At 38.2% G+C, this 23,936-nt stretch overlaps 1 protein-coding gene across 1 annotated transcript in view; it reads left to right on the top strand.

Annotated features, from left to right (window-relative positions):
- Positions 1-23,936, top strand: part of CDK5RAP2 (CDK5 regulatory subunit associated protein 2) — an 87,171-nt gene that overhangs the window by 47,818 nt on the left and 15,417 nt on the right. Inside the window, 9 exon segments of the mRNA XM_033012028.2 lie at positions 3,662-4,127; positions 7,316-7,583; positions 9,053-9,169; positions 11,339-11,939; positions 13,923-14,155; positions 16,925-16,973; positions 17,768-17,952; positions 19,095-19,220; positions 23,612-23,728. Coding sequence (XP_032867919.2) covers positions 3,662-4,127; positions 7,316-7,583; positions 9,053-9,169; positions 11,339-11,939; positions 13,923-14,155; positions 16,925-16,973; positions 17,768-17,952; positions 19,095-19,220; positions 23,612-23,728 — 2,162 coding nt within the window.

Raw genomic sequence — 23,936 nt, forward strand, 5'->3', positions numbered from 1 at the left:
CCCAAAGATGCATCTCACCATGGACTTGTGCACCTTCAGGTTCCTTAGATGGTCTTGAACCTGATATTCTACAGTGGGTGGTTCTTCATTCTTCCAGTCCTTGCCTTTGCCTTCTGCATCTTGGGCAGTGTGGCTGGAGCACTTGTTGGAGCATTTTTGCTGAGGCAGAAATGTTGTTGAGTGCCTCAGCCTTCTCCGTGTCCTGGGTAACCAGGTCTTCCACTTCTTTCTGGAGAGGGCCCACATTTTCCCTAGTCTTCCTTTTATCACTGACGTACCTATAGGAGCTTTTCTTGTTGCCCTTGACATCCCTGGCCAGGTTTAATTCTATCAGGGCTTTGGCTTTCCTAACCCGATTCCTGCCTACTTGGACAGTTTCTCTGTATTCCTCCCAGCCTATCTGTCCTTGCTTCCACCCTCTGTAGGCTTCCTTTTTGTATTTGAATTTGTCCAGGATCTCCTTGTTCATCCACGTAGGCCTTCAGGTGGTTTTGCCCGACTTACTCTTTGTTGGGATGCATCACTTCTGAGCTTGGAGAAGGTGATCCTTGAATATTAACCAGCATTCTTGGGCTCCTCTTCCCTCAAGGGCTTTATCCCATGGTACTTTACCAAGCAGATCCCTGAAGAGGCTAAAGTCTGCTCTCCTGAAGTTCAGGATAGTGAGTTTGCTGTGCAGCCTCCTTGCTGCCCTAAGGATCTTGAACGCCACCATTTCTTGGTCACTGCAGCCAAGGCTGCCCTTGGGCTTCACACTCCCCACCTGCTTCTCCCTTTTGGTGAGAACAAGGTCCAGCATAGCACCTCTCCTTGATGGCTCCTATATCACTCGGAGAAGGAAGTTATCATCAACACATCCCAGAAACCTCCTGGATTGCTTATGCACTGCTGTGTTGTCCCTCCAATAGATATTGGGGTGGTTGAAGTCCCCAGTGAGGACCAGGACTTGTGAGCGTGAAGCTGCTCCTGTCTGGCTGTAGAGGGCCTCATCTGCTTGGTCTTCCTGGTCGAGTGGCCTGTAGCAGACCCCCACTATAACGTCTCCTGTCCCTGCTATCCCTTTAATCCTGACCCATAAGCTCTCGGTCAGCTCCTCACCCATCCCCAGGCAGAGCTCCCTGCACTCCAGCTGGTCACTGACGTAGAAGGTGATACCCTCCTCATCATCTACCCTGCCGTCCTTCCTAAAGAGTCTGTCCCCTTCCATTCCAAACTCCAGCCATAGGAGCCATCCCACCCTGTCTCCGTGATGCCAATAAGATAGTAGCCCTGCAGGTGTGTGCATGTCTCTAGCTCCTCTTGTTTATTCTCCAGGCTGTGTGCATTTGCAGAGAGGCACTTAAGTTGGGTGCCCGATGAAGCTGACGCTCTGGCTGGAGTTCCTTTGTGCTGTTCTTCAGGTGCTCTCCTGCTGACCTGTGACCCCTCTCCAGGCTCTGAGCATCTATTGCTGGCACTGGCATCAAGCTGGTAGGAATGGGACGAATTGAGGTTCCCCTCCCCTGTCAACTTTAGTCTAAAGCCCTCTTCACCAGCTTGGCAAGCCTATGACTGAAGATGCTCTTCCCCTTCTCCGACAGACGGACCCCATCAGCCCCCAGCAGACCAGATTTCTCAAAGTGAGTCTCATAGTCTAAGTAGCTGAACCCCCGGCTTGAGGCACCAGTCCTGTAACCAGTTGTTGATTTGCTAGATTAGACTGGTCCTTTCAGAACCCTTCCCTTTGACCGGGAGGATTGATGAAAAAACTATCTGTGCTCCAGAGTCCCTTATCGCCACTCCCAGTGGCTCTGGAATCCCTTTTGATTCTCCTCAAACTGCTCCTGGTGGTATCGCTGGTGCCCATGTGAGACAACAGCAGTGGATAACAGTGGACTGTACAAGGCTTGGCAGTCCCTTGGTGACAGGAGACCCTGGTGAGCAGCACCCCTCTCTTTCGAGTGCATCAGGTCATCAGATGATGCCTCTCAGGAGTCTCCTACTACTATCACCCATCTCCTTTTCTTAGCTGCTCTGGTTGTTACACAGGGAGCAGGCCAGGCTGCCTTACTCAGCTCCAGTGTCTCTCCTGGTGCGACGGGTCTTTCCTCTTCCATCTGCAGAGTGGTGAAGCGGTTCTACAAGGGCATCTCAGGCTTCAGGGGAATCTTCCTCCTGCAGGTCTTTGCTGTTGCAAGCTTCCATTCTCCTGCATTATTGGCCCCCCCTTGCTTCCGCATGTGCCGGTGGGGGAGTTTTTGGCTGTGTGGCCCTGGGCTCTGGGCCCACTGCAGACTGTGCTTGGAACCAGCTATCTAACTGCTCCTCAGCCTCCCTGATGCTACACAGCCTCTCACCACCTCCTGCAGCTCAGCCACCTGCTGCAGGACATCATTCTCCTCCTCCTTTCCTAGTTCTCTCCACACTGTAATGGCTATGGACAGTATTACATGGCTTTTTACAGTGCCCGTCAGTGCTGTTTCTTCAGCTAGCCATAGTGTTTCTGGAGAGTAATGGCAATGACCTTCTATATACATTGTGCTCAGCAGTGCTGGTAGCAGAATGTCTTGTGGAGACACAAGTCAAATCCTGTTTTCTGTGTTCAGCATGTACTGCACTTGACTTTACTCGAGCAATTCTGTATTTTTACATTACTATTTAAAATTCTCCAACAGGCATAAATGGTCTTAGTCGTCAAAGCACTAGTTAGTGGTAAAAGAGGAGATACAACTTTCTTAGAAAATTAATAGTTAACAAATAAAACAATGTTAACTTTACTTAAAATTCTGCTAACAGTGATTCCAGCACCATCATCTTTACCACTCTAATGTGTAATCTTTTCTATGTTCGAGTATAAATGACCGGATTGACTGGTGATGAGCCTGTACTTTGTATAACTGAATTCTCACTAATGACATTAGATGCCAGAGAAAGACATAAAAAGCCTAGTTAGTTTCCACCATTTCAAATGCTAGCTATACAAATGCAGTTGTTTTAAATGCTGGTTTACATGTTTAGTGGCACAAACAGCTCTCTGGTGGATTCATGAAATCATCTGTAGAATTTGAGGGCTTGCTTATGTTTTAAATGTCTCTTATTTGGCTTCATTTTCACTTAAAATGTTGCTTTGCAGACTGTTGTCCATGGACCACTGGTTATCTGTGGGACAGTTTGGTGGTCTGTAATGAGCTGTTTTTGCAGGCTTTTGGCTGCTTTCTCAGTTTCCATCTTCCCTGTTACATTAGAAATACATGAAGGGATAGATTTTCAGGAAAACTCAACATCTAGTGTCTCCTGTGGTTTTGGTAGAATTTTATTTTTAAGGTAGTTAAATTGGAGAGTAAACTCCTGAAAATCCATTTCTAATATTGCAATGTTATGTAAGCAGTCGATTTAGTTATTGGAGGTTTAGTATCTGTTCACAAATGGGGAAAAGGGCAGTAGAGTATATATGGTCATAAATAGGAGAAAAGCATTGATAAGATAATTTGATATAACTCATGTTATACGTGAAAAGGTTTCAAAAATTCTGGTCGTTAGTAATTCATTAGTGGGTAGAACAGAATCTCCTGGGAATTTCAAATATGTCAAAACATTGCAATAGTGTTCCTTTGAAGGTATTCTTGTTTGCTTAAATAAAAATAAAAATTCATGCCTTTTCTTTCCTCCTTCCTATGTATAGCAGACAGGAACAAATGAAAAGTGTAAATGAACTGTTAGATCATCTGAATGCAACTGAGCAAGAATGTTCAAGTGAAGATATAGAGAAAAAGGATGAAAAAGATCTTAGGCAAATGATTATTCAACTAAGAGCTGAACTCAAACATTTCAAGCAGGTCAATAAATTCTTAGAGCATCAAGCAGAATTGAAATCAACTTTTGATGGGAAAGAGAAGCTTTATCCAGATGCAATGCCACAGATTAATAAGGATATTCAGTTGCTGAAAGTGGAATTGAAAGATGCAGCTACACAAACAATGACTTTAGAGAGTAATGTCATGAGATTCCAACATGAAGGCAAAAAAGGAGCCTCAGAAGAAAAAACAAAATATTCAAGATTAAATGCAGAACGAGAACATCAGCAAGAAAATGTGTGTAAGAAGGGTGAACAGCATGAAAGACTTTTTTTTACAAGGAGAACAAATGAAGTAAGTTTATTTAAGATTCTCTTTTTGGTATTTAGGGAATAGATGTATAAAAAAGAAAAATATGTTTCATTTCTAATATTAAATCTTGCTTTTATGTAATTTTTAAAATTAGAAAAAGAGATGTAAGCCAAATATATATTAGATAATTGTTCTTAGTGTTCAGAGCTTTTCATCACATACTTCAGTGTGCATTTAGAACATTAATTAATTGAATTTCAATCCTCACCGGGACCAGATACTAGTAAATATTGTAGCTTTTGGAAAAAGAGATAGGTTGTAGCACAATGGTCTGATTCTGTACTACCTCAACTCTGAATAGATATTCGTAACCTGCAGAACCAGAGCATTCTGAACTGGTAGCTTATTAAGTCTAAATGTCAAATGCATTCTAAAAAATTGAAGACTTGCGTAATGTCTGAGAGCATGCTGGTGAAGAGTTAATGGTAGATTTCAAGAAACTCAAATCTTAATTTTAGGCTTTTATTAACATCTTATCATTGTGTCTTGCTCCTAGAGAAGTATGACCAGTAGTACTTACTCTGTAACTGTGGGATCATTTCTTCATACTTGTTTGGAACCTAAATGTAGAAACATAATTTGCTTGTGTCAGATAAGTTTTCAAGCCCTTTGTATGCAGGCAGTCTGTGATCCCAAACAAAGAGGTGGGAAAACAGTGTCTGCTAAAGAGTTCATGTGTATTGTTTCAGTAGCAGTTATAAAAGTGAAGTTGAAAACTCTTTGAAGATCTTGGCTCTCACAGAGCAGATAAAGGAGAGTATTGCTTTTGATTTTGTGCACTGCTAATAGAGAATGTTGTAGCACCTTCTGCAAAGAATGGTTTCCATGACTTTAGTGATCAAGAGATTTCTGTGAGCTAGCAATTGGGAACAATTCATTTTTATTCTGGCTTGTTCTTGCTGGATTCATTTTTCTGAAGGAAGAGGCTTGTAAACCATGAGGTGTTGATAAGACTTTGTTCTGTACAGGCGTAAGCATCTCAGTATAGTTTTGGATTTTAAGGAAAGGAGTTTGGCATGCACAGTTGGTCCCTGGCAATCACCCTAGAAGATTCATGCCAGTCTTAGCAGTAGGTTATGATACCCCTGAAAAATCAAAACCTAAGTAACTCACAAAAGCTATGTCTTGTTTCACCACGCAATTTACATATAATCAAAGTCTATCAGAGTAGCTTCAGTTACATTCTTAGTCTTTTAAGCTTTCCTTATTGGGAGTAAATTTTCTACCTTTTAAAAAAATTATGTTTGGGGAGAAAAGATAATAACAGTCAAAACGTTCTTGGGCTATTGTTAATGTCCATAGTCTATTGGACGTGTGGTCAGTCATGTTTGCAGGCTGGGTGCTGTTCCTGCCCCTTTGGGATGCCCTGGCTAGTCTGAGAGAGGAAGTAGTGGCTGCGCTTTCTCATCCATTTGTGTTGGTGCTACCCAGGGCAGCTGGCTCCAGGGGCTCATGAAGACATGAGGGCAGGTGGAAGTCAGGAGGAATAAAGGAGGGTAATAGCGGGGGAAGGGGTTTGAGGACCTGCTGGTCTATTAATGAAGATCTGCCCGTGATGGCTTGCTTAAGAACAGTAATGATGTCTTTAAGTTGCTGGTCTGACTTCTCAGGAATGAAGGACAGTCTCTCTGAAGGCATGTAAAGGCCTCTCTGTCCTCCACAGGGGATACTTAGAGTTCTTTCTGCAATTCTCTTTTCTTCAGGTTCCTGTTTTTATTGAGTTTCAGTACACTGTTTTGACTTGTCATTTTCCAGATTCCTCTCTAGTTTAATCAATTGCAACCTCAGTGCAATCCCTGAGTCAATGGCTTTAAAAGCTTTCTTGTTTGGACTAATGCAGTGTATCTTTTGCTTCTGAATGGCTTTTATAAATAATTTCATGTAGCTGGCTGAACTGGACTTTGGTAATCTGGGTGACGTATATGTCTCTACAACAGTCCTGAGACAGCTGGAAATTGTTCGATGTTATTAGTGCAGTTTAGTAAAACTAGCAGGAAGTTCATCCCGCCAGGATTTATTTTTCAGCCTCCAAATGATACTGTATTCATGTATGTACGAAAGGAATTGAGTATGTCATTAGGAAAACGGAACTTGCTTTTTATTATTTTACATTGTGTAAGGACTATAATTGCTAAGAAATGAATGTGGAAAGGTATTTCAGAATACATTGGGTGGTAAAAGAAATGACGGGACTTATGACACTAGTGGAGCAAATAAACATCAAAAAAATAAACTAAATCTATCCAAACATGCCATTATTGATTTTTATTATTATTACACACAATTCCATAATTCTCATCAACATATAGCATGTTTTTATCTTTTTGGAGATAGCACTATTTTAATGCTCTGTGGTTTAAACAAGGACACATTTATTTTATGCAGTCTTCAAAAAGTGAGACACTAAAATGTAGTGACTTAAGAAATGTAACTTCTCCCCCAAACTCCAGTGATGGGATGTCTGTTACAGTAGGAAACAGGAATCCTGCAGAAGCAACCTGTAGAGTATATGGGTAGAGAAGCTATTCTTGATCATAAAGAATTTCTCTATGTCAGAATAGATTTCTTCTGCGGCTGATGCAAAGCTGTCATGATTTTTTGAAAAATATGAAAGAGCGATGGTACCAAGTAGGGTCTGTTGTGTGGAGACAAAAGGAAGACAGGAAAACATGTTCAGGAATTTGTGAAAGATTAGAAGGATCCTCAATTTAAAAAAGAGGATTTAAGGGAAACAGTTATTGGGCTGTCAAACATTTATGATATGAATGAGGAGAGTGGGAAGTAGCAGTTAGAGAGGTCAGTTTGAGTGAGAAACTATTTTCCTAGGGCATACACAAATTCAGAGTTAACTAATATGCCTACTGATTAGCTTTTGCTAATCAATGGTGAATTTGCTGTCTTGCTTCCTGAACTGGAAGCCATTCACTATGTGGCTGTGGATGCATAAACAGCAGTTGCAGAAAATTGAACCAATGGGATAGGTTTTTTTCCTCTCTGAATGTTTGTTTTTCACGTTGCAAGGGTATTGTGATCTTATTTTCAAAACTAATGCAACAGCTGACTGATCTTGCAGGAAAATGTTAATTTTCCTGGAATGTTTGTTTATATTTCTTTTACTTGACTGTTCATGCAAGATACCAACTCCCCATTTCATTTCATGCCTTTTTCAGACTGATTCTGCTTCCCTGCCCAAGAAGTCCCGTCTGCCTATTCTCTTAAAATCATCCAGACCATTAAGAAACCTGCCTTTGAACTCCTGTATGCAGAGGTCAGATTCAAAACAACAGTGTTGTACCAGGGCACCTTATGAAGGTCTGAAAACATGTGAAGTACAAGCCAAACAATTTCAGTCACAAACAAATGGAGGGTTATTATCGGATGAGTCTGTAGCTGAAAACCTTCAAGGAAAGCCTGTGCAGGAAAGCACATCAGTGAGAGGTAAATAAAGAGTGGATGTAATGACTTGTAATACTGCTTGAAATAGTGGATTCTTTTCTTATAGTAGGAAGTAAAACCAGATCGTTCTTACATATGTACGATGCTGCTTAATCTTACAGTTTTCCTGGGTAGGCAAATATGTATAGGTCTTGAAAAACACCTTTTTTTTTTTTATCTTTGCCACTAGAAAGTAAAACAGTTTTATATGGAATAGAAAGTGCTGTGTATATGTGGCATAAAGTATATAATAAATTACAGTTTCACAGGGTGCCCACACATGCACACATATATGTCAGTGTTTAGGTAAAAGAAAAATTTGCTTTATATGATGCCAAGTCTGAATAAAACTGTCTGTAATGGAGACAGGAGAGTATAAAAATACTGTATTTGTTAATGCTGCATAAATAAGTTTTTCCAGTATTCTGCTGATCAGTCAAGTCATTCATGTCTGTTTCCAGTGTGGCTGGGTTAATTTAGAATCAGTTGTTGACAAAGTATCTGGATCAGCAAAGTATGACAGATTGTAAGGCAGAAAACAATGGGTATTTTATAGCGGTTTGGAGTGTTAAAAAAAATAAAAATGAATTTGAGTAGAGATGTAAAGGATAGGTGGTAGAAAGAGGAGGTGTAAATATAAGAAAGAAGTTTCAATCGAGTAGCAAGCGAGCCACTGTCAAATGCAGAGGTCGCAGAGACTTAGTTGTTAATGATAACGTTATTGTGGTAAGGGACAGATATGGCAGAGCTTTACAATAAATACTTAAGGTGTTAGGACTACAGCAATTAATTTTGGTAAGTGGAAGATCCCTGGGGAATTCTGAGAAGGGCAGTACTTTCAAATTGGATCCTGAAATGAATCAGAACCTGTTAGGACTGCAGTCCTCTGATTTCCCTTCCACACTGATTTCTTTACCCTGGGTAACAGTTATACTGCACACTTAGTTCTGAGACGTGATGCAGTGGGATATTGCAGAACATTAGTTTATGATCAGTGCTCATATTGGATAAACTTTCTAGCCTTTTCTCTATTCCTAACACAAAACATTTAAAAATGCACTAACAACTTATTAACTGTTAAATTACAAAAAGGGCTGTTTGTCTTCATTTGTTAGTAGGAAGCCTTTGCAAGTCACATTCTTAGTAGTTTTCCTATATTTACAAATGATTACAAATTATTTACAAATTATTCAGAACAGTGTGCAAACACTGTTTCATATGACCAGTAATGTTTGTATTACATTTTCGGTAGTTGTTCTTCCTTAGATGATTTTCCTGTTCCAGACTGTCAGAGAACCAGGTTTGGATTTGTGGGGTGGGGTTTTTTTTGTTTGTTTTTCTTTAGTGCTTTTTTTTGTTGTTTTTTTTTTGTTTGTTTGGTTTGGTTTTTATTTGTAATTATCCCCACTTAATTTTTTTTTTTTTCCAGTCACTTACTGACTTCTGTTTTACCTTCCTCCACTATTCTCCAGTTGGCTCATTGCTCAAACTGGATAATGGTGAGGTCCAGGTGGAGTTGCAAGGTGTTGATTTGGGTACAAAGGACAAGAATGAGTATGCAATGGACAAAAATCAACAAAGCTATCAAGGTAAAGCATTTTATATGGTACAGTATAAAAAAAATAAAATTTAAAACTCTGGTTTCTTCTAAATTGTGCAATATTGTGAATTACAGCAAGCAATTGTCTCCCTTGCCATTATTTGCGGGTTTTAAATCTCATTTTCTTAGCTATTATGGATTAATTGCTTTAAGAATCCAAGTTGGTCTTTTAAGGCTTATGCTTTCAGAAGAGCCACAGGGATTTATGAGTCAGGTTTCCAGTAAAAATAATGAGTCGTATGCCTAACTCTGATCTCTGTTGCCAATGCCCTCAATTCTGAACTCGTCTCTGAATTAAATGTTTATTACCTATTGCTTCTGCATCTAGTTATGAACTATTGGAATGAAGCAAAATTCTATCATTGAATTGCTTATCTGAATTATTTGAAGGCATTCAACTAGGTTGAAACCTAATGGAATCGTTTAATGAAAATGTAAATAGGCTTAATACTGTGTATTACGTGTTTCTGCATCATCCATTAGTCTTTTTCAGGAGGGCTTGAATTAACCTGGTTAGCATGTTGTGTATAGAGTACAGAGGATATGGCTAATTTTGTAATCCTTTGTCACATCATTAATTTTATGTGTGTAAGTAGCTTCATTGAAGGCCGTCAGTTGGTTTTAAGGTTGTGCTCTATGTGTGCCCTTTGTTTGTGTGCACACATACATATGCAGAGAGTTTATTCATTCTCCTTTAATTAGGGCAGTGTTTCATTAAAAACTATAGCCAGTATTATAATTGGAAATATTTCTTCCCTAATATCTGTTTCTATTTCCTCTTTTTGTTATCTGGAACGCTTGCATGAAATCAGGATTGCAGAGTTTAAGAGTTCATCTAGTATCTGGTTTTTTTCCATCTCCGTCCACAACCTTCTTTGACATCTGTGTTACTGCAGCAACCAACTCGTAGAGAAGGAGGAGAAGCTAATAAACTTAAGTGTTGAATTCCCTTATTTAATGTGTCTTCTTGAATTCATACATGGGCATTTTCTTGGAAGCATTTCTGTCCTGTGATTCTGTCACCTTTCGGATGACATAAATAATGGTGTGCAGCAATCTGTGTACTGCAGGAAACATTATCTAGCCTTAATTTCAAGTATGTTGATATCCCAGTATTGCAGTTTAATTTTTTCCTGGCCTTTAGGTTATATTTGTTTTTATTTTCTTGTACTTGGACTTGACTTGGGCCTTCATATATAGCTGGCCCCACTGAGATTTTGTGCTGATTTAGAGCTTGAACCTGGGTATTCAAATTCTCCATGGAAACCAATTTGAAAGTGTTAAGACCTCTGCAAGATCAATGAATGACTCCCAAAAGGGAGGTTCTAATTCATAGTAATCTTTTTCAGAACTAATAGACGGGGAAAATTTAATTTACTGGTAACCAGAAAATAACCATTTTCTTAGATACTTACCCATACAGCCCTCAACATACACAGAACTATAAACACAGAATAGATGTAGGAATATATAGCTTTTATTGGTCTGAATCTGAGGTGATTGCATTACTTATGAATGGCAAAGTCAGCTAAAGGATGTGATGTGCATGCCAAATGAGTGCCAGTAAAACCTTTAACACCGAACGTTTTTATGGATTTTGTTTAGAACACATTTTAAAAAGAAGTTATTAAAGCCCCTTTTTCAAATTTTACTATTTTGTTGATAATCTTTCTAAAATTCCACTGACTTTATGCTCCAATTGGTTTTGTATAGATTTCTGAAATGAGAAAAAGAATATTTAATTAGAAGTTTTAGGAAGAACCATTTAATGTCATAGAGTCTACTTTTAAATCTCCATGCCTTATGTTTGAGGTTTTCATCTGTGTGGCTGGAAAGGTCTGGGCTTCATCAGAGTCTGATTCTGGACTGCATATAACAAAAGTAATTTTCAGTCATTTGGGAAAAGAAAGCAGATGTATTTTCAGTGTCGTTTATTTGAAGGGTGATAAGGGGTTTGAAATATTTGATGTGCAAGTTGAATTAATCAGCAAATCTGAGAACAAGGCCAAAAGTCCTAAACTAATATTGTATAGTTTGTAACTATTCTTCATTTTTATTCTGTTATTATAGAAGTAAATGAATTCATTCTAGTGCTGTTAAGAACAGAATGTCAGGTAAAGAAATATTATCATTCACACGCAAGCCTCCTGTTTTTCAGAAATGCAAAATCATCATAAGATTAGCAACGTGAATATCCAGCATTCATTAAAAGAGATAAATGAAGAGTTTTATTCTGTGGAACATGAGGACATTGATTCAGCCACTGCGTATTCAGGCTCCAAGTGCCTGTGTTCTCTCAAATTGAGTATAACAAGTACAGATGCACTTGATGACTGTGAAGTCATAGACGATATAGAAGAATTGAAACAAAGAATTAAGAGTATGAAGTCTGAGCTTGAAAAGTACAAAATGTTCGTGTTTCATTTACAGACCTCTGACCAGCTTTTATCAAGTGGTATTTCCAATATAGTTTTGAGTGACACAGCCTTGCCCACGGAAGGATGTGTTACACAAGTGCAAGATACAGCTATGCAAAAAATCAAAACATTTTCTAGTGTCCATCAGCTGATGGATTATGAGATCCACACCAAAACCAGGGCTTTAGAGTCTTCAAAAGCATCTGATACATGGACAGCACAAAACCTTAAGGAACTACTAACGGCAAATGAGGCAGAACTTGAAAAAGAGCAAATTGCAAATATGCATCTTGATGAAGTGTATCATCTTAAGAACAACCTGAGAGAAACATCACCATCCAAGTGAGTAAAGCTATTACTGTTTCAAGTTCCTTTTTGTAAACAGCAATACAAAATAACATAGGAAGGTAATATGAAGATAATTTTATTCACATAGGAGTATGTTGTTATAGTAAAGGCTAAATTCCACTAACACTAATATAAAGCAACCGAAATGTTTACTTAAAAGATGCCTTGAAGTACAAAACAGCATTTCTCTTACAACAGAACTGCTCCTGATAAGCTTGTATCATCCTCTGTAACAATTCGGTGTCAGACACCTGTATCTCCCCACACCTCAGGTCCACCGCTCTCTTTGCTGCAAGACATCCTCCCCTGAGCCAAGTCAGATCTCCTCAAGTTACTTCGTGAGATAGGCTGACCTCTGTAAGCAAAGTGTTACAGTTTTGCATCACTTGGGGTTTTTTCAGGTGACAAGTGCAAGGAAATGGAACATCCCATTTAAGATAGGAGTGTTTCCATGGGCAATTGGCTGGCAGATTCATGCTAGCCCTTCTGTTTGTGTGACCAGACTTTATGTGTCAAATAAGAAGTTTATGCTCTGTTTATAATTTATTTTGCAATTGAGTGTCATAATGCCTTCTTTTGAAGGATGTGAAAGTAGATATATAGAAATTAATGAATGAAATTTTATAGTATAAACTCATGAGCTGGAAAATCATTTATGGGAGACTGGCAAGTATCAGTCTTGGTTTTTGTATGATAAGACTGGGGGCAGCATTTTGACTAGCATATACACAAATCACAGACATACAATGGGGTCCCATAAGATCAAACCTGTTTTAACTCCCCCCCTCCTTTTTTTTTCCCTAGTCTAATATTGTTATTGTCCTGAAGGCCTGTAGAATGGCAGGAAGCATAACAAATGAAGGTATTCAGCCTTTTGGCTTCCTTCAGTATGCTTCAGTAGAAATATTTGGAGGCACTGAGCAACCACCAACATGGACTATTGTATATCTCTTAGTATTACTGTCATAAACTACAATTGTGCTACAAAGTACATATAAATTTACATACCTTGAAAATATACCTCATCCATTTTACAAAGGAAGATCTAACTGTAAATTAAGGAATGAGACAGTATGGATTGCTGCAAAGCTTTTATGGCCACTGTCTAGGACAACTGCATGAGTCACAAGTGACAGACCAAAAAAAGAATTATGCATCTATTCCTATACAAATGACAATAAAAATTCTGTAACAACCCACACTGTCATAGATTTTGTTTATGCCCCATATTTTGTTTGATTCCCTGTAGCTTTTCAGATCCTCTTCCTTTTTCTCTCCACTAATGTATGATTCTGTAGAAAAAAAATCTATCTGTGATACAGACAGTGGCAGTATAAAAGGGATGTCTGTATTTGCAAGTGCAGAATAAATTCAATTGATCTGAGTTGAAATTTATATCCTGGCTTGTGGACTGCAAGAGTTTGGACACTACAGTGTCAGTGGTCATGTCTCTGGTAAGAAACATGCAGAGACGTGCAGAATTTTCAGACTGGGTGAAACCATCAGCTCAGAAAGTCCAATATTGTGCTCCTGGCAGGAAATACGTGAAATTTCAGAATAAGGGAGACCTCTATCTGTTATTCCATAGTGAATAATAATAAATAAAAACCAACCAAAAAATAGTCAGGAAAAAGATGTGTATTCTTAAAAATGCTTTTAATGTATTCACTCCTAAGGTCTTTAGTTGGGCACTTTTGCATGCTGTCTGAGTTACTTCCAGGCAGACAAACAAGTCATCACCTTAGTCTTATAAATGAAGCAGTTAAGTGAAGGATAATAGCCCACAAGTTATGCCCATAAATACAAAACTCAACAGTTAGAGACAATACATTTCTCACTGAGGCTGTAAAGGCATTTTAAAAGAAAATTGAGTCACATAAAATTATAGTTTAGGAATATAAGTTTCATTCACTTTTTAGTTATATTTAAATGTTATTTATGGTCAGAAAATTACTTTAAAGGTAATTTCATTCTCAGATATGATTCATTAGTTCATTCACAAGCTCAAGAACTGTCCTTTCAACGCCAACAAATTAAAGACATCCACGGTGGTTGTGTTGCTTACCATCAACATCTGACGAGCCTTATTAAAGCTTTTGAGGAACTGCTTCAAGCCAGTGATGTAGATTATTATGTTGCTGAAGGCTTCCGTGAGCAACTGAATCAAAGTGTACTATTGTTTGAGAAGCTAGAAGGGAAATTCCTGTATGGTAAGTAGCAGTATTTTGTGCTTATTGTCTGAGATATATTAGCATTCTCAAAATTTGAAGCTTTTTTTTTTTTTTTTTTTTTAATGAAAAGGAAGCCTTACTTCGTCATGGTTGCTTTTAAATGGTTTCTAGGGAGGTCTGTATTGGAAGGTAAAATTTTTGTGCTTCAACAAGACTGGGTTTTACTTTTGTAGTTGTCTTCTGTATTGACATCTTCCGTTATGAGTTGTTTATCTTAGCACATGTGTATTTTAACTGTTCGAAGTATAGTGGTTATAGCTTAGAAGAAGTTTAGTTACAAGTGGGTTTCAGGTTTTTCAATTTCAGGAACCAACCCAGCTGACTTTGAGCCTGAGCACCAGATATCTCCATTGAAAGATTCTCGTGGGCATGGCTTACAGTTGTTTTTTAACACAATCTACGTTTAATTAAAAAAAAAAATTGCACGTTTGTGAAGATTTTCCCCTAAAGTGCAGTCACTTGCAAGAAGGGTAAATGCAGTACAGAGATCTGGGCTGTGCTTTTAGAAAGAAAGAACACATTATCATATAGTAGTCCATCTAGGCAATTTTCTATGTCCAGTGCCTTTAAAGAACATGCAAGGAGTCCTGCATTGGACAGTTGGAAGATAATACCACTCTGATTTGCACGAGTGGTATTCTTGTAGAAAAAACACAAGTTAAATTGTGTTATTGCAATTGCAGGTGTAAAATCATCTGTCACTGGATGTATCAAGAAAGAGCCACAGACTTTATGGAGAAACCCACCCAAATGGTGCACAGAGAAAATTAAAACAAGGGGGGTGAGAAATGGAAAATTATTTAGAATGCAGAGGAGAATAATTCCTATCAGAATCTTAAGTAGTTCATGAATTTAAGAGACTGTGGTATTGCAAATCAGTGTGTATTTGATGGTTTCTGTAGGGCATAATAGGAGAACAAGAACTTTCTGAGCAGGAATCCTAGGAAAGGTCAACCAGAGAGGTGTTGTCCTGGTGTCAGAGAAAACCAGGTGCTGAATGGAGTGTGCACCAAGGGAAAGGGCACTGCAATGTGTACTAGTAAGAAAGGCCTTTTTAATTGTCAGTGAGAACTGGCATATTGTCTGAAAAATAGGAGCTTACACATCTGAAAATGCTCTCGTCCTGTGACTGTTTATCCCAGTTTCCTCATCTGTTGTTTGGCAAAGCATTAAGTTGGAAGGGCAAAGCCTTAAACATCTTAAGAAATGGGACCATATCAGGAGATATATTATTCCTAACATTTCTAATTATTTTCCTAAGAGACCTACATCTTGCTGCCAAATAGTCTAGCTGGTTCAGAGAAGCATGTTATCTTTCATAATAGAGAGCTAAAATACAATCATGTTTTCTAAAATGAGCATCAAAATTGACATTTGTCACCTGAAGGAAGAGAGTATATCGTGCATATTGCCTTCAGCCCGTAGCTTGAAGAAAGTTAGCAGCAAAGCGATGGAAAAGGGATGCTAACGTGAGTGAAATTCAGCAAGACAGACCTTTTTTTATTGTTGCAATTGTTGCTTTTTCTGACCCAAACAACTAGCAATACTTCCACAGGTGTCAGCTGCAAAACGGACATCTTCAGCAAAACACTTGAGGTGGCCTGAAATAGGGACCCTGACAGGGCAAGACCCTGACATCCTCCTGAAATTGGCTCTAGAAGAGCACTTTGTTCAGAAACATTCAGGGCCCAGCGATACAATGAACTGTATTCTGCCTTTCATTAAAGATAGTGGCAGCATGCTGCAGTTTCGACTGCTCATATAAAGGAGTTGTATATGAGAAAAAGGTATTATGGCTAGTGTGTCATACAGTGTAATAAAAGATTGAGTGTATTCAATGATTTCAGTGGCTACAGAGATTCCTTGCATTACAAATGAGAAGACTGTGTAGTGAATAAACATTAAATGCCTTTAAACCAACAGATGGTATCCTATATACTATGAAAAGTCACTGACAACCGAGACAATTCAATATATCTAACACAATGGTGTTGCATTGAATCACACATTAAAATAAAATGATGTTTGTAGGGTTATAAAGAACATCCAGCGTACTAAGAATTGACTGTAAAGAAGAAGCATAAACAACCGTCTGTCTCTGCATTTCCATCCTGACCTTCAGTTCATTCCCCTGAAATTTCAGCTGTGCAACTCTTGCCTGCCACTTTTGCTTAATTGCACAAAAATTTTAAAATATGGGGATCCAAGGTGACACCACGAAGCTCATATTTCTTTATTCAAATTAGTGTCTGAGTCCACGTCTCTTGCACTGAATTGTGCTTGTGCGCACAGACTCTACTGCTGGCAGTACCACAGGCAAAACCCTGTGTATGCCCCTTCATTAAGAATAACTGGTTAGCCTGACTCTGGGTGGACAAAATCCAAGTGCAATGGAATTGTTTTTATATAAGTTTTATTGAAGAAGTAATGGCATGTACTCCTAATCCTTTTGCCACATTGTACAGTATTTTACATCTGTATGCTAATTAAAACACCAAGACTGTAAAATCTGGCACCTGTGCTATCTAGTAATTTTTTTGAACTCCAGAGAAATCTATTGCTTTGTTGCTGGGCTATAAATAGTTTGGCTCATGTACAGCATTTGACACTAATACACAGTGTGTTGAGTATCTGTTGGCTTCTCTAATTTCTCATTAATTTATCATTTTATATTTAAATAATCTAAGGTGGGGGGGGAAAAGTATAATTCTCAATATCTGTTTTTAATCAGATATTTCTGCTTTGCAGGAGAATCAATAGGTACAGAAGTTAATATACTTTATGAATTAGCTCAAAGGTAAGAGTGCAATTGAATGTTTATCAAGCATACACTCGTTTGATAAGTTGATAAAGGTGCTCCATGTTTTGTAGCACAACTTTCACTGTTTTACTTTTTGTGAGGGCTTTGCTTATGCTGCCTGTTTCATAAATATCCACTTTGTTAATAAAATATCCATAGAAAACAAACTAAAGCTTTTTTCCCCACTTGTCATCAAACAGCTGAGATCCTGAGAGGAAGCATCACGCTGCCAGGATTGTTCCTTTCGTGAACAAACAAAACATGTGCCGTAATACACTGATGTGTATGTTCAGATATTATCTTAATTTTAGCTGGTAGGAGGGATAGTCCACTACCTTTCTGTTTCCATGACCTTGGGGGCTGGCTCAGGATCACTGAAGTACAGTGCTGTTGAAGTTCAGTCTCAAAACACCCTTATGCTGAAGGTGAAGAGAGCAGGTGTTGTTATGCTGCATATGTTGGTTTTATGCCAGCCTGGGATTCTTCCGCGCTACAGAAATCCTCAGCTGCCTGTTCAAGGCAGCCTGAGGTCCTCTGAACGCGAAGGTGACTGCCTAGCACCAGAACGTGAGCGCTAGGCTGCAGGTCCGTTGATGATTCCTGCTGATTTCAGTGAGGTCTGAATTTCAGTCTTGATACACACCTCTGATGTGTAGTGGTTTGTCACGTTCTGTCATGTAAATTCACTTGCTTTACCTGTGTCCTGTCAATTTGACACCATGCACTCTGTTCATGCTTCCAAAGTAATAAAATAATTTTTATATTTTAAAATGTTTTGTTTGGCACAAAAGGGATAATGAGAACAACACCGCAATGTACCAGCAACTGAAGGATGAATCACCTGTACCATCTGCTCTTCATAGCTTGTCTGACTTTGATTTGTCAGAAAAGTCATCTCTTGGATCACCTGAGCACAGACATGACCTGGAAGGACAGCATGGCACACTGGCACTTCTGCCAAACAAGTTTCCCCCAGGTAATTTTTTTCCCACTGAAGATTCACTAGATATTGGGAAAATGTGATAAATAAGACACAAGGGAACTAATTAAGAAATAATGAAGAATGTTTGTCTGCTTCAGCTCTCCAGTATCTTGCATAATCATTGCAATTTCAGTAATAAGGCATACAGAGATGACAATAATTTGAACTACCTCCTGTTTGAAACAAAATTAACTATGTTATTTTGCGTCCTTGTTGTTTTAGACTATCATCTTTTACAGTACTCCAGACGGTCTTTAAATAGACAACTTATAAAGGGAAAATAGACAGTTGTCAAGAGATTATTACATTGAAAAAGAGAGATTTTCTAATTTTATAAAAGCTAGTGTTGTGTTTCCTTGAGAATTGTAAGTGCTGCATAATTAATAAGCGGTGTCATGTTTGACCTGGATAGTTTCACTAAGCACAAGTGATGCTTGCAGTAGTTTGTTATAGGCAGCGATGAAAATTTAATAGCTGAGATAGCACGTACTGTTCAAGAGAAAAATATTGCAGAGTGAACCAGGAGTGTATGACATGGATAAACTGACAAATAAGATACTGACAGTGAGAACAGATAAGTTCCTGAGTAAAGCTGAAACTTACAGCCAATGGAAGAAAAATTGTAGAATGGCAAAGCAAGAAGGAAAAGGTACGGTAATGAAACTTGATAGAACAAATTTATTTATTATGGTATGCATTGTGTAAGTCAAAGTCAAATTTATATCTGAGTTACTCTGGTAAGCTCCCTATTGTTATAAGGAAAAATGTATACTATTGCTGTGTTGAGCCTGAATGTGAAGCTGCATTGCAGAACTTTGGATTCATTTCCCAGTCCGGGGGATGTTTTAACTAGATAAAGTTGTTATCTGCTACAGTTTTGTAGGAAGAAGAAATTTAAAGTCTTAAAACTGGACCGTTGTTTAAGTTAAAATCTAGAGTAGGCGTTTTAACTAAATGCATGGTTTGGGCACTATATGAAAATAGAATGTTGTGGAGTCAGATATTTAATGTCTGCCATTTTGAACAGCTCTGTATCATTTTTTAGTGTTAGCACACATTAGATTTGACAGAAGTACATAGTATAAAGGAATACAATCATTTACTCCTTATAAGAAGTGGTCTCTTGGCTTATTTAGAGTTATTAATGGAGCATCTGCAAGAAATTAGAATCCTGAGACAACGTTTAGAATACTCCATAAAAACTAATGAGAGACTGAGGAAGCAGCTTGAGAGACAAGTAACAGACAAGGAACTAGATCAAGGTAAGAATATATTTCATGACAAATTAGATCTACTTTTCCTGCTTTAAAGCGTGAGGAATCATGCTGCTGGAAATGTTTACTGTACTTTTTTGAATAAACCCCACCCCTTTACAGCTGGAAAATTTGCCTTTCTGAATACTGCTGCATCTTGAGCTCCATCAGCAGACACAGCATTTCCAGGCTGCCTGTAAAGTGGTATAAATACAGATGTAATGTGCCTCTTCCTCTTTCTTGAGTCCATTGCTTGAAGTGTATCTAGTACCGATGCACAAATCTTTTATGGGATATGAGTACACATAGCCTCAAACCTACAACTGCACATATTGCTAAGAGAGCCTGACTACCAGGTAGTTTTGTGACATTTGATGATGCTGTCGTTGAATTTCATGCAGAGGATTTAAATCCCCTTCTAATTTGGTTATAAGCAAACAGTGTGGGTTTTGTTTTGTTTGGATTTATTTGTTTGTTTGTTTGTTTTTTTCTTTTGTGCGTTTGTGATATGATTATTGTCGTAATGGTCTTGGATTTTAGGATATCATCCTCTTTTAATTCTCTGCCATGTCCAGTCAGGGACAGTTGCAGGAGAGGGAGCTCATTTTATCAACATAACTTCAGTGGGACCTGGGCCCAGTATGAGTATAGGAGGAGGTGCTTTGCTCTAAATTACACTGCTGCTATTATTCCAAAGTAGGAATTTTATGGAATTAACTTTCCTACGCCTACTCCATGTATGCCTGGGGTGGTCAGTACAACACTGCTGCTAACAGAACTGTTGAGATGCCTTCTGTGGAATTTTCTGACTACTTTAAAGCCAGCTTGTGTTTGTATAGAAGGACCAAATATCTGTAAGACAGAGCCTAGGCCACAGTGTTCAGCTTGTCATTTGAATTGATTGGTGTGATAAATGTGTTCTACACAAAATGACATAGTGAGTTTTTAATGAGAAATACCTGACAGAAACTGATGGAAATTTTTAAAATAGAGTTGGTTTTCATTCCAAACTCTAATATAAGGCAGTGGATGAAAAATACTAAAAGTAAGTATGCAGATTCTGAGTCACTTCTCTCTGTTGCTAGTGTTCAGCAACTTTCAAAGCCAAACTCTGTGGTGTGTTTAAAACTTTTCATCAGAAGGTAGCCAGGCTTTCACTAAGGATGCTTTTGTTGCACTTTTCAAACACACCATACCAGGAATGCTTTCCTATACTTTACTCTGTTCTTTCTCTTCCCACATTTCCCCCCACAGGACAGTTGATTAATATGCAATATTACCCAGACTGGAAGCAGGCAATAAATACACACATGCTTTCCTTTTACTGAGCTTCACTAATATTGATATTAGATTCACTATGTTTTACATCATGCCCATGATCCATTTCTGTTGTTGTTTAAATGGAGAATACCTGCAAACGGCAGTTTGCTTTCAGGAATAATTTACAGTGCTGGAAAGGTGTATAAAAAGCATCCATTTCATTCATGAAGTATTTACACTGCTGGAAAGGCATACTGTTCTTGTGAAATAACCACACTGAAACACTTCCAGCTCTTTTACAGCTTCATAAAGATTCTGGCAAGGGCATCCATTAATGCAGTGAAAGTATATTTTTTTTATAAACTGTCTCATGCCTTCCATCTGTCTTCTTGTTGCCTTAGTGCATCTACCAATGCATGGAGAAGAAATTTGGAAAAGAAAGGCAAAAAGCAACAACCTGTTAGAGCATCTCCTTTTTGCTACTATGTTCTTTTGTGCTTTCTGTTTCTCTCTGTTTTGAAGATCTCTTTGGTGTTACCGGATACGCGTATTCTCTCTTCTAGTAACGATGCTACTTTTTTTCCTAATAGATGGGCTTTTTTGACTTTCAGTGTAAAAAGAAGTTCCTAAGTGAAGTTGAAGCAGATTTTGGCTTTGGGACATAATAATTCAAAACATTTTTTTTTACTTTTAACTTAATATCCTTAGTTTGTTTTCCTTTAAAAAACAAAACCAGGTTGTAGCATACTTGATTGTTGAGAGCCTGTTAAATTCATGTGATACTGAGTTACTTGTTCAACAAAAGTTAATGCATAGAATTATTCTTGTCTGATAAATATTATATGGATGTATATACACACATCTGCCCACTATTTTTGCCATGCTATTTTTGATACTTAGATTCTCTAAGCATATAAATGCCTCTGGGCTTCTAGTATTCTATAAATGACTCAAGTGCTGGTAATGACTACATCGTTACTGTAGAGCTGAGGTTTGCAGTGCAAGTAGAACTAAAATAATTGCTTCGATAATTTCAAATGTTAGTCTTCAAAATAAAATCAAAGGCTTAATTTTGAATTTCCTAGGTTTCAAATGTTATTAACGGCAATTAACATTAAAAGGAGTTTTTGTTTGCTTTTTTTAACCCACAAGTAGCTAATGTATTTACTTGGACTTATCTTCAGCTTTAGTATGCCTTTATTTTGCTTTACCTGGGAATGAATATTTCCTTTCTCTGCTGTGATTTTCAATAGTGCCTGTCTTTCAGTCAGTGTTTCCTTTGAAATCTTCAAGGTATGCTTCCTTAACACTTACTTTTTCATCACAAAACATAATGAAAACTCAAGTGTATTGCAATTGTAGGCCCTGATGCTCCACTTTACTCCGGTTAGATGGACTTTTGCATCTATGGAGAGCATAATTGATGTCAGCAGGGCTCTGCAAGGAGTAGTAGTCTCAGTAGTGGGTCAAATTGCAGGACTGTGGCCTTATTACCACTGGCTCTACATTATCCCTTAATATGTAAGATAACTAATAGTTATGTTCTAAAGCCTTTCAATAGAACTGTGATAGCATAACTTTTCAAATAGGATAAAGCTGGGTGATGGGCAATAAATTAAATTAGAATCAAGATGAGACCATCAAGCCTTGCCACTTCAAGTTGAATTGCTTTGTTAAAATCTGAAAGGAAAAAGCCTTTTGAGTTCACATAGCTACCTCAACTCTTTAACATATAGATAGTAAAATGCCATTAGTGCCAGGCTTCTAGAGTCTTTGAGTCTTTCAGTAACGACAAGAGGTGCATATCATGGCACACTACATCCCAGTTAGGTAGTAGGTAAAAGCTTCAATTGGGATTACAATAAAATGAGATTACTCAGAGGAAGAGCAGCACGTCAAATTGAATTGAACTGCCAGAGCTGAAAGGCATCCTCCTCATACATTCAGCTAATTTTTTTGCCAGCTGGTTATTTCTCTATTAACTGAATAGTTGACACTCATGTAGTTATCTCAAGCTTTAAAGTGTAGGAGATACTGGGATAACCAATCAACTGAAAAATACTTTTAATAGTAATGTTAACTCCGGTGGGCCCTGAAGTGTTTTACTGTCGATAAGCAGGTTATAAAGGGCAATAACAATCACTTGGCTTGCATTTCAGAGGCAGCCACCTTGAGAGAGGAATGTGGCACTTTTCAGACTGTCTGTAACATTACACATTGCTGTGGGATGAGTAGCATAAATACAGTATATTATGAGGATTAACTAGGCTGGAATTTGACTGACTAGATACACAATTTCTTATATTCATATGACTAGTGCAGTAAGATCCTCAGAGTAGGATTCATCACCTTTAAGTTTCTAAAAGACATTTAAATCTGTGCTGGTCACCCAGAGCTTTTCATGGAGGCACTGGAGTGAAGTACATTTCTTCAGAGGACAAGGCATCTCATCCTCAGCGAGGTGTGTAGAGAATACGTCGGATGGGTCACTGTCTGGAGGTGCCCATTTCTCCCTAAGACTATTGATGGTTGATCAACACTGGCTCTGGTATCTAAATTGTAGATATCCCTCTTAAGAGGGATGAATCTTCATCCCTGTGATCATAAATGGGTTCTCAGTTTGTAATCAGAGGCAAAGACAGTGAATCCAGCCTTATGCTGTAGACTGGCGTGGAAACAAATCTATTACCAGACTATTTATGTTACTTACTGCATTAGCCACCAGGGACTAGTTGGTCGTATCAAGTGGTCCTCTGCAATGGTGTCATTAAATGCAACAGAGTATGAACAGAGCAAGACTGAAATATATGGTAAACCTTCCTACAGTTTGCATTATTTTCAAAGAATAGCGGTGTCACAAAAGAGTATTTGCTGATAGTTAAAGACTGCCAGGGGCAATTTTGCAATTTTGGTAATGGTTGCCCAGCAATGAGAGGTACTTGTGATGCAGGGCATTGGATTATTTGGCATTAACCTGAACTGCCTTTTAGTCTGTAGGGATAACCTTCAAAATATATAGGGGAGAAATATCTTTCATAACATGTTTTTCTGCAATTTTTTAAATTGTTCTTGTCTGGAAAGTTTAATCTTTAATGACCTAGAGATGACTCATAAATCATCTTTTATGTATATATTTATAGGTTCTGCAAACATTTTTATCCATGGCTCAGAGCAGCATAATTCCCTGACTTCTGAAATACATTTCCTGAGGAAGCAAAATCAAGTTCTGAATGCAATGCTAGCAAAAGGATCCAGAGGTAAAAATGTAAAACTGTGCTTTACAGGAGTAGAATGCAACTCATTCCAGATCAGAAAACAATAAAATAATAAGAGTCCATTTATTAAACTGACTTATCCATTCTTCTCATACCTGAAGTTCCATGCTCAACTGTAAGCATTCAAACTGAGGTTGACAGTGAATAAAGGAGTAATAGTAATGCTACTTCTTTCTGTTTATTTGTAGCA

Source organism: Tyto alba, unplaced genomic scaffold, assembly GCF_018691265.1.
Source record: "Tyto alba isolate M040663 unplaced genomic scaffold, T.alba_DEE_v4.0 Super-Scaffold_11, whole genome shotgun sequence".
NCBI lineage: Eukaryota > Metazoa > Chordata > Aves > Strigiformes > Tytonidae > Tyto > Tyto alba.